We start from the raw sequence: 11,899 nt of genomic DNA, 5'->3' as shown, positions 1-11,899 counted from the left end.
TTTTTTGTTGTTATATACCTGGATGACTGAGAAAACAAACTTTGTGTTTTTCAAACTCAACTAAGTTTCCATAATTTTAAAAGTCTAAAGCTGTATTTTGACACTTGTAGATCATTCAAGACCACAGCTCTGAATGTCAAGGTTCACACTTGTCAATATAAAACAATTAAAAAAAAGGTTCAATTTTGCCTCTTTATTTTAAAAGTCTGCCATGGCGGGTACCCAGCAGATTATGATGTTGGAAACAAAACAATGTGCATGGCCCAGAATAAATGTCTTCTATTACAAATAAAGTCCAGTTGTTTTTGTCTTGAACTTGTTGAATGGCCCAGACAATTTTGCATTCAGTGCACATAAAACAAGTCAAAGATTGGCTGCTCAAAATGTAGCTGCACATCTTGCTGGTTGCAAATGTTTTGAATTCAGTACGACTGCAACAGAAAGTTTGCCTAATTTTACAGTTTCTGGTCATCAAATAAGCCAAGTGATATACTGCCCGATGAGACCCATCCCACCCCGGTCATCATTTATATTCTCTCCTGCGCTCTGGAAAAAGACAACCACTAATTAATACTATGTAAACTAAAAGACTAAGAAGCTCTTTCCACAGCCAAAGACTTGCTAACCTACCTTCCAAAAGATAACAGGAAGAACTGGAATTTAATAAAAATCCCAGAATGACCATTGAACAACTTGTGCTATAGCATTTGCACAAATCATCAACTTGTTTTTAGTGTACCAGGTACAACAAACTACTGCCAATGTAACTATGATGTATCCATCCTTCCTTCCGTCCTTCCGTCCTTCCGTCCATCCATCCATCCATCCATCCATCCATCCATCCATCATCTTTACCCGCTTCTTCCTTTTTGGGTCGTGGGGTCACTGGTGTCCATATCCAGCAGTCACTGTGTGAGGGGTGGGGGACACCCAGGACAGGTCTCCAGTCCATCACAGGGACAGAGAGACAAACAACCATTCACTCTCTCACTCACACCTAGAGACAATTTAGAGTTACCAATCAGTCTAACATGCATGTTTTTGGTCTGAGGGAGGAAACTGGAGTACCTGGAGAAAACCCACACATGCATGGAGAGAACATGCAAATTCCACGCAAAAAGGTCCTGGGCCAGGATTTGAACCAGGGCAACCTGCTCACTGAGAGGCAGCAGCTCTACCAACTTGCACCACCGTGCTGCCCCTGATGTGTACATGTCTGCATAAGTTCTATTGTATTCTACCCAATTTAAAATTATGTAAAACAACAAGATTAGCTTTGTTGTTAAAGTGTTTAGCTAACAGTATTACAAGATTTATTGTTTAAATCAACTGGCTGATTTGATCAAACTTTTTTTTTTCTTCAAATCAATATTATGGTTTCTCTTTTGATGTGTTGGGAGGAAACAAAAAGAAGTCTTGGTAACAGTTCAGGACAAATCCTCCAAAGTAAATGTGCTGCAGCAGTTATGAAAATGTATTGTTCATGTATTCTAAGTCAACACAAGCAAACAGACTTTTCTCTTGTCACAGCACACACATCCTTTTCAGACAGGACAGAATCATTGGTCTAAATAAAACAAAGTTTGTACACTGCAGGTCAGTTGTGTTTTTAACATTATTTAAAAATCCTAATGGCTCAGTATGAAAACATTCACACATTACATTAGAAGAGAAAACAGCAGTAACAACAAAGAAAATATGGCACAAAAAGCAGGCAAATCAGATTTGGAGGGTATTTAGGGCATTGCATATATTTTACATTCACAAGGTATGAACTGCCAGCATTTGACTGTGAGGTGACTTCATTAAAAAAGTGCATATTTATTAGCAACTGAATATTTTATGTCATTTAGTCAGTACATATTAATCATTTCCATTTGTACAAGTGGTCTAAAATAAAGGGTGCAAGAAAGACTCTTACCTGAAGCTGATCCAGTCAGGTCCAACAGTTTCCCACACAAAAGAAAAAGAGAAAACAACACATGTTGTAAAATGTATCCAAAGAGAGCTGCTGCTCAACAACTATCGAACAATGGGTGAAACACAAAAGAAAGAAAAAAAAAAGTTACAGGTAACTGTTTCTGCCTTTTTCCAAAGCAGTTTTTCCAGAAATGTACTAATGTATTGTACTTTCATGACCCACTTTGAGCTCTTTCCTAAGCACCAACTCTGATGGAAACCATGGAACTGGCAAACTGTAAAGAGTAAACAACATCTTTATAATTATTTTAAGAATGGAGACACAACTGTGCCTTTCTACTTTGTATGGATGAACAGGCAAACGATCTGAGAAGAAAATAAGTTGTAAATTAAATATGCACACTTGTGCATATAAAAACCACATGAAGCTGAATTATAATGACATAAACAGTGGGACATGCAAAATGTTGTCAAAGTTGTCTTCTCATAACACAGCATAGTTGGAGCACTGTGTTGTAATATTGATTAAATGGATCAGTACTAAACGATGTACTTGTTTTCTATAATATTTAGAGCAAGATTTAAGCCTTTAGGATTGTGGGGTTTTGATTTGTTACATAATTTGTTGAATCTATCTAAACTATCTTCACGGACAACAGAAGGTATGTTCTCACACATCGGGCTGTAAACAGTTAAACAAAGAAACAAGTGTAAGACCCTCTCACACTGGATGAAGACCAGTACAATGTCCGCCCCGCTGAGGGATTTGAACAGGGAATGCAAACTTATAGCTTATACAGTGATGCTTGAATGTTTGTGAACATGTAACATTTTTACATATTCCTGCATAAATATGACGTAAAACATCAACATATTTTCACACAAGTCCTAAAAATAGATCAAGGGAACCCAGTTCAACAAATGAGACAAAAATATTATACTTGGTCATTTATTTATTGAGGAAAATGATCCAATATTACATTTTGTGAGAGGTAAAAGTTTGTGAACCTTTCCTGATGCATGCTCAATAATCTAGTTGGAAAAATCTAAAAAAGTTAAGTCTGGTCCTCTGGACATTCAAAAAACAAAACAAAGTAAAAAAAAAAATTAAAAAGTAGAAACGTTTCGTCTCTCATCCAAAAGACTTCCTCAGTCTGAGGTGCTGTATTCAGCTCAGTCTCTTAAATAGCACCTTCTCAGAGTGGATCAACCAGTTTGCTGCTGACAACCAAAACCAGCTGCTCACATGGTCAAGAAGGACCATCAGCCTAACAATGGATCATTAGCACACTGATGGCTGTTTACTATTCACAGGGGGCTGAGTGATACTAGCAATCACAGCATTGTAAGAGGGGGACAGATGAACACGTAGGCCTCCACCCCTGTTTAATGATGGACTGTTTCTTTTTACAAAGATGGCCTCCTTTACTCCTCTCTCAAACCATCGTTCCTCTCTGTCCAGGATGTGAACATCTTCATCCCTGAAAGAGTGACCGCTGGCCTGGAGATGAGCGTAGACCGCAGAGTCCTGGCCTGATAATGTTGCTCTTCTGTGCTGGGCCATCCTTTTGGCCAGTGGCTGTTTAGTTTCCCCGATGTAAGACTGATCACAGCCCTCCTGACACTGAACAGCATACACAACATTACTCTGTTTGTGCCGGGGGACTGGATCTTTGGGATGAACCAGTCTTTGCCGTAATGTATTTTGGGGTTTAAAAGCCAAAGGGATGTTGTGTGTAGAAAATAAATGCCTCAGTTTCTCTGATACTCCCTCAACATATGGAATGACCACTGGTCTGGGTCTGGGTTCCTCCTTTTCACCTGATGGCTGACTGGAGTCCTGTTTGGGTTTCTTCTCTGCTTTCAGGAAGGCCCAGTTAGGATATCCACATTGCTCTAGAGCCTGTCTTGTGTAGGATTTCTCCTTCTGCCTGGCTCCTGAGTTAGTAGGGACGCTGTCTGCTCTGTGGTACAGAGTCCTGATGACTCCTAACTTGTGCTCCAAAGGGTGATGGGAGTCAAACTGCAAATACTGGTCTGTGTGGGTGGGTTTGCGGTACACCTCAGTTTGCAAATGTCCTCTATCAGAAACTGGGACCTCACAGTCCAAGAAAGCCAACCTGCCATTTTTTTTACATCTTCTCGTGTGAACTTGATGTATTTATCCACAGAGTTGATGTGATCAGTGAAATGTTGAACTTCCTGAGATTTAATTTTAACCCAGGTGTCATCAACATACCTGAACCAATGACTTAATGGTGTCTCTGAAAAGTTCCTTGAGAGAGCCTTGATGTCCTTTTCCTGCACACCTTAAGAGTTTTAGTCCATTCCTCTGTACAAAACAGCTTCATCTCTGGATGTTGGTGGTTTCCTCACATTAACTGCCGCTTCAGGTCCTTCCACAACATCTGGATTGGATTAAGGTCAGGACTTTGACTTGGCCATTCCAAAACATGAACTTTATTCTTCTTGAACCATTCTTTCATAGAATGACTTGTATGTTTAGGGTCATTGTTTCGCTGCATGACCCACCTGCTTTTGAGATTCAGTTCATGGACAGATGTTCTAACATTTTTTTTTAGAATTCTCTGATATAATTCAGAATTCATTGTTCAATCAATGATGGCAAGCTGTCTTGGCCCAGATGCAGCAAAACAGGCCCAAACCATGATACCACCACCATGTTTCACAGATGGGATCAAGTTCTGATGCAGAGTTCTCCTTTCTCCAAACAAACTTTTAATTTAAACCAAAAAGTTTTATTTTGGTCTCATCCGTCCACAAAACATTCTTCCAACGACCTTCTGGCTTGTCCACATGCTCTTTAGCAAACTGCAGAGGAGCAGCCATGTTCTTTTTGGAGAGCAGTGGTTTCTCCTTCAGCCCTGCCTTGAATTATTGTTGTTCAGAGTTCTCCTGATGGTGGACTCATGAACATCAACATCAGTCAATGTGAGAGAGATTTTCAGTTGTTAGAAGTTACCCTGGGCTCCTTTGTGACCTCACCTTGTGCTTGGAGTGACCTTTGTTGGTCCATCATTCCTGGGGAGGGAGCAATGGTCTTGAATTTTCTCCATTTGTACACGTGTCTGACAGTGGATTGGTGGAGTCTAAACTCTTTACAGATGCTTTGTAACTTTTTCCAGCCTGATGAGCATCAACAACTGTTTTTCTGAGCTCCTCAGAAATCTCCTTTGTTCCTCCATGATCCACTTCCACAAACATGTTGTGAAGAACAGACTTTGATAGATCATGTCCTTTTAATCAAACAGGGTGCCCACTCACACCTGATCATCATCCATTGATTGAAAACACCTGACTCTAATACTAACTGCTAATCCTAGAGGTTCACATACTTGTACCACTCACAATTATGTAATATTTGATCATTTTCCTCAATAAATAAATGATCAAGTATAATATTTTTTGTCTCATTTGTTTAACTGGGTTCTCTTTATCTACTTTTAGGGCTTGTATGGAAATCTGATGTTTTAGGTCATATTTATGCAGAAATACAGAAAATTATAAAGTGTTCACAAACATTCAAGTGCCACTGTATAATGCTTTTAGAGCAGGGTTTTCAGATGAGTAGGGGTTACACTGTGCATGAGAGGTAGAATGTTTTTTGTTTTTTATTTCTTTGTTCTAGGTAGCACAGTGTGATGGATCCTGGCAAGCAGAAGGAACCTTTTCATCCACCACCTGATGCAATGGCACAGTGCCCACAGTGGGGCAAATGAGGGTGCTTCACCTTTCACAACCAAATTTTTGTTGTAAGCCCAGGGCTTTGAACCTGCAACCCCCTAATTACCGGCTTGCCTTCTCTTTCCTTTTTTGCTACCAGTCCTCCAAAACTGGTGGCACAGGTCTAAAATCTAGAACGATTTTATTTAATCTGGATCCTATTGTATTTTAGTCACACTGCTGTGCCTCTAAGTTCTAAGTTTGTACAGCATGTGGGTCAGTAATGGTTAAAGAGGTTTATTAATACCTACTATTTTCTTTTTTACATCTTGCCAGTTGATATATTGCCACATTTTAAAAATAAAAACCTATGGCGATCCTTGAAGGAATGCGTATAAGCCTTTTGGTTGCATGCAAACAATCACTTGTAGAAGTACATCCTTACTCGTTAGCTTCAGCTCAGAGTTGGTTAGTGTGTGTACCTTCCACATGCTGGCCTCTTTGCCGTACACCACAGCCATGTTGTTGACTTTGTTCTGCTGGATGCTCCTCTTCTCTGTCTCATTCAGCTCTTCTGAGACGAAGCCCATGAAAGAATTGTCTGGTGTGTGGGCTGAAGGTGTAGGAGTGTGGGCATTTGTGTGTAGGAGGTGAAGGTAGGAGACGGATAAGAAAGGTGAAAAAGAATCCATCGACACCAAGGAAAGGTAAGAAGACAAAGAGTTTTATTGCAAATGAGAGAATAAGAAGAAAGACAGAAAAAGTTATCTATCCTTTTGTGCCTCAGTTTGTTGGATGATTACCTCTGTGAGTATTATAAATGACTGTTACAGAGCCAGCTGCTGTTGGCAGAGATAACTCTGAGATGACCAATTTGGGGAAATTTTAATACATTAAAGTTTTTTTCTTGTGAGTTCAAAGAAAGGTACACAATTAAAACCAACTTTATCTTAAATCTTTAACTACTGGCTTTTCAAGAATCACTTTTTAAAACCAATTACAGTTGTACTTATTTTCCCCTTTAGCAGAGTATGTTCACAAGCATTGAAAACTCACAATAATTGCGTTGCCGCTGCGCTCTCACAAGTATGAAGGTTGTGTTGCTCATTATAGCTTTGGTCAGTGTGGAACGTGGGTGTCTCTAGTGTGTCATATATTGTCGATATAATGATCCTGCTGCTTAGTAATAGCTATACAGCTGCTCTGACAACTGGATGTAAAAGTATCAGTTAAGTAGTTCAGTGAGGAAGTAAGGAGACAGACAGCTCTTAGTGCAGATCAGATGTACTGTGTTGTTTATAACAGAGCAGGAAGGAGATGCTACACGTTGTAATGTTGTTGAAAATAGAAACATTAAACACACTCCAACCAAATGTGAACAGGCAGCGAGACCTGACAAAGAAAGAAAAAGACTAGTTTGAAGTCATTTAAGCATTTTTAGAATGACTCTTTAATGATGACAAGTCTCTGTGTGTAAGCTTGTTTTAAAGTATAAAAATATTGTTTTTGTTCCCATGTTGGTTTTTATGTGATGTCTTACAATAAACTATTATAAAAAATACATTGACAGTAGGTTAAATATTAGTGTGACTCGAGGAAGAAGCTTTTCTCTTACGGAACATGGTCATATACTGCCGCGGGTTCAGGTTCCAGTAGCCCCAGTTGGTCCGGTAGCCATGAAGTGTTGCATACTCCTCATGATTGTAAGCTGGTTCTGTCCCAAATGTGTCAATTACTCTGATATGACATCTGTAACAACACAGAACAACATGACTGTTGCTTATTGCTCTGTGAGATCAGTAAAACCAAAGTGATAATAAACAGAAATATAATGTGATGCAATTAACATTCAGAAACCACTTCTAAACAGATGCTGATCAACTGATACTTAAAGTCGTAGCTCAACTTCGTACTTTGTGGTCACCATTTTGGTCAAAACAATTGCCAAATCAAACAAAGCTTTTAATTTTTGTATCAGTCACACTCATATCATTAAGGGCACCAGTCCACCATCACCCTGCACAGAATCAAGCTGGGTTTTTTGGATGGTACACAGTAGTACATACAGGTAGTACCGTAATTTCTGGACTATAAGCCGCTACTTTTTTCACACACTTTGAACTCTGCGGCTTAGCCTTGTCACACCTGGGCGCTCACATAGCTGCCCAATACACGTCCCTCTTGGGGCAGGGGGGTCCTCAATGAGACTACTTGTATAAATAAACTTTTTTTTTTAATCTGACCAATGAAATTAACAAACAGGTCACAGTGGACCAATGAAGCTTCAAATTACCATATATCAAACACACTCACACTAAGTTCTTCACATCAGTTGCTTCATGCTTCATGCACACGCCCTTATCATGGAAAACACACCAAGAAATGCAGATGATGCAGGTTTCAAGTTAAATGTGATCGATCTGGCTGTCAAAGAAGGACCTAGAGCTGCTGCATGTAAGCTTGGCGTCAATGAATCGATGTTGAGACGTTGGAGATGGCAGCATGAAGAACTGAGTCAATGCAAAAAGACAACAAAAACTTTCAGAGGTAAAATAAAAGCAGATGATCTGAACTTGAAAACCTTCTTGAAGACTGGGTGAACACACATAGAGCAGACGACCGAGGTGTTTCCACCGTGCAGGTCTGTCTAAAAGCCAAAACAGTCATCAGCAAAAACAAGACTGAAGATTTTAGAGGTGGAACATCATAGTATCTCACATTTATGAGACCAAAAGGCCTTTCATAGATCATAGAGATCAGTGACATTTCCTGGCAGGCTACTGTATTTATTTATTTATTTATTTTAACCAGCTATGTTACAGATGTTACCGGTACGTATTTAGTTAAGAGTTTTAAAAATATATTTCTGTGTAAATATCTCATCTTACAATGTGGTGCAGCTTGTAGACAAGTGCAGCCTATATATGTACAAATTTTATTTTAGTTTTTTAGTGGGTGAGGCTTATACTCGGGTGCGCTCAATAGTCCAGAAATTATGATACATGGTCAATTAAATGAACTGTACTTATATAGCACATTTCCACCCAACCAAGATACTCAAATTCCTTTACACAACCATCTGTGCCCTCAGTTATCTATCCACACAAAGCACTGTACTGCACCCCTACAAAGATAATCTGAGTAAATCTTTATGTAGAGTCTAACCAGTGCTTTAGAACACAGTCATACACCGATGAGTCACAAATCGGAGGCAATGAGGGGCTCAGTGCCTTGCCGTGGGACACTCAACACTTCGATTCGGCGGACTTGAACCCCAACACTCATTAGAGGATGACTGATGAAGGTGACCGACAGCCACCCCAAACACTTGTAAACTCTTGATAAAATCGTGGCCTTGATTTATCAATGGATTGCATATCTTTTGTGGATGTAAAGAAGGAATTAGTGCATCTATATTTCACAAAGTCTTTGCAACGTGACTTCTATGATGGTCACAGAGATGCCAACCAACCAAAGCTGCTTGTATATTAAGAAGGTGGGGTTCGACACTCTGCAAGAAGAGACTGCACAACCCGTGGTCCAGAGGGCGGTTTTCTTGTTGTGAAAATAAGAAAATGCAGTGCTGGTCATTTAAGCTCAAAACACCATTTATCTGTGAGACAACTACAACTGTGATTCCTTCACGATGCAGTGAGATGTTTTTCTTTCAGGTTTGAGGAATCCCTTTGTGCTTTATCTATTAAGACGTTGAGCTCACTGTAAGAAAACACTTTGCTCTGTCCTTCTGTCATGTTTGTGCCTGCTGAGTTTGCAACAGCAGGTCATATTTAGATTGTGCAGCAAGGATAACTGGTACATTGCTCACACCTGCTAAACTGGATTGTTCGCCCTGACTTATAATTAGCTCTATTTTCTTTGGGACTATGACAAGGATAAGAGACAAATGTTGGCTCAAATTATATGGAATACATAAATAAATATGGAGCTAAAAAAATGTGCTGCAGAATCTTGGTGGCTCTGACTATGTGATAAAATCTTCACCACTGATTTTATGTTGATGATGTTACGTACGGCTCAGTCAGGGTGTATAAAATATTCTCGAATTAGATTCTCAACACTACAGGTGAATTAACGTGAAGGTTGCTTGTATGAAATACAAAGAAAGCACAACCGTCCTGTTCGTGCTTTTAAGAAAACTTTTTTAAATTATCGTTTTATTTTTGGAACGTTTTTATTTTGGAACTGCATTTTAAGCTTTTTTTCCTCTTTAAGATCTAGTTATTCTGAAAGCTTTTAGGGCTACAGCCCTGAATACTTAGACCTACCCACAAACATGATGGTAATAATAATAAACTGGTCCAAAACTAGTTCTATGCAGTCGTCCCTCGCTATACCACAGTTCACTTCTTGCCGCCTCACTGTATCATGGTTTTTTTAAACCTGGTGTTTGACATTGTGTGCACTGTACATTCATCTCATCGTCATCATCTTCATCACCATCGCCAAAGTGTTTGAGCATATGCAATGTTTATATATAAGAGAATGGGAAACGTTTGTAGGAGTGTGGGGAGGGTTTATAAAACCTTACATTTCTATTCTTTCAGCTGCTCCCTTCCTCAGGGGTCACCACAGAGAACTAGCATGAAGACCTGGTGATTGTTTTTACGCTGGATGCCCTTCCTGACACAACCACTGAGCTACCACAGCCCTCTGTGTGGAGCAGTAAACTGCTATCTAGGGCACCAAGGTGAGCAGATGGTGGGGGTTAAGGGCCTTGCTCAAGGGTCCAGAGTGGGGCAAATGAGGGTGGAGGCAGGTGTGGGTGTTTCACCTTTTTACCCACATTTTGATCTTGTCAGTACCGGGAGTTAGTGTTGTAGTACTCGAGACCGGTCTTGGTCTTGAGACCGGTCTCAAGACCACTTATTGATGGTCTCGGTCTTGTCTCGGTATCGGACATTGAGGACTCGGGATTTTATTTCAAGAACAGTCAAGACTACAACTGTGGAAATATCACTGAAATGCCAGAATATTGTCCAGATTATTTGTTAACATCCTTGTTTTTATTGGATGCAAAAAGTACTGATTCAAATCCAAGCAATAATGTGACTCATTGCTAAATACATGTTTTTGTTACTGCTGTCATGCTCTTTCACGCGCACGCGTCATTCCCAGTGTTGCCAGATTGGGCGGTTTACTGCCAATTGGGCGGTTTTCATTCTGATTTTGCTATGATTTTGGGACCTCTGGGAAGATTTTTGTTGGACTGTTGCATTTTGCCACATATTGGTAAATTACCTCGGCTTGTACTGATGTGTGTTCATGTTCAAACAGCAAATACACTGTAACAATATATTGATTGGGCGGATTCTTTTGTGTGATGTGGCTGTTTTTAACAGATTTTTGGGCTGGAAATCCTCGTCTATCTGGCAACACTTGTCACTCCAAGAAAGTGAGAAGTGATTGTCTGAGCACAGGAGAAGACGTCTGCCATATAATCAGTTATAAAATTCAGCTATTTAAATCACAAAGAATATACTTGTAACTAATATCCATTTATATAACTTTTTTAGGTGTGCATCTACTTCTTTACTGAAACCACTGTGCAACTATTTGGTTATCCTTGATGTTGAGTTCAGACTTATGGAGATTGTTTTGCCACTGGAGTATTTTTAAGTCTTGGCATGTGATGAAACTGCTTCCAATTTAACATTTGTGTAATTTTATTGTTGAAACACGTGAAGTTAGGCCACTGAATGTCTGATTTCTTTGTTATGTAGCTTTGAAAATTTATAAAAGCTGATACATTTGTTCAAAAGCAAACTTAAAGTTGCAGTATGTAACGTTTATAAAAACGTTTTATAATGGAAAAAAACAATTTTATTTATTTTATTGAGGTCTTGGTCTCAACTTGGTCTTGGACCCTAAAAGTCTTGGTTTTGTCTTGGTACATTCTGGTCTTGGTCTTGACTTGGTCTCGGGTTAGGTGGTCTTGAGCACAACACTACCGGGAGTTGAACCTGCGATCTTGGGATCACAGGCCCAACTTCTCTAACCTCTTCACTACCAATTCCCTTGAAAGTTGATGAATGAAAGTTTAATTGATAATTAGCTAAATTCACACAGCAGAGTCCAATTTCATTCAGCAGCAGGTCAGGCATAAACTTTAGTAATCTCTATATTATTCTTTCAAATATTGAAAAGTCCAATATTTTAATTAATACAATCATTTGAAACAATATTAAAAAAGAATAACATATATTATATACATATATACATATATATATATACACACATATATATATATATATATATATATATATATATATATATC

General features: G+C 39.1%; 1 protein-coding gene across 1 annotated transcript in view; it reads right to left on the bottom strand.

Annotated features, from left to right (window-relative positions):
• The window catches only part of LOC119422495 (alpha-1,6-mannosylglycoprotein 6-beta-N-acetylglucosaminyltransferase B), a 249,262-nt gene that overhangs the window by 41,280 nt on the left and 196,083 nt on the right, over window positions 1–11,899 (bottom strand). The window contains exons 9-11 of the mRNA XM_037689870.1: window positions 7,220–7,353; window positions 6,087–6,217; window positions 1,922–1,927 (exon numbers count right to left, since the gene is read on the bottom strand). Of these exons, the coding sequence (XP_037545798.1) occupies window positions 1,922–1,927; window positions 6,087–6,217; window positions 7,220–7,353 (271 nt within the window). The remainder of the gene's footprint in view (window positions 1–1,921; window positions 1,928–6,086; window positions 6,218–7,219; window positions 7,354–11,899) is intronic.

This window comes from Nematolebias whitei, chromosome 16 (assembly GCF_014905685.2).
Source record: "Nematolebias whitei isolate Nwh7 chromosome 16, NemWhi1, whole genome shotgun sequence".
In the NCBI taxonomy this organism is placed as follows: Eukaryota; Metazoa; Chordata; class Actinopteri; order Cyprinodontiformes; family Rivulidae; genus Nematolebias; species Nematolebias whitei.
The sequence above is the reverse complement of the archived record's forward strand: the minus strand, read 5'-3'. Positions and strand labels throughout refer to the sequence as shown.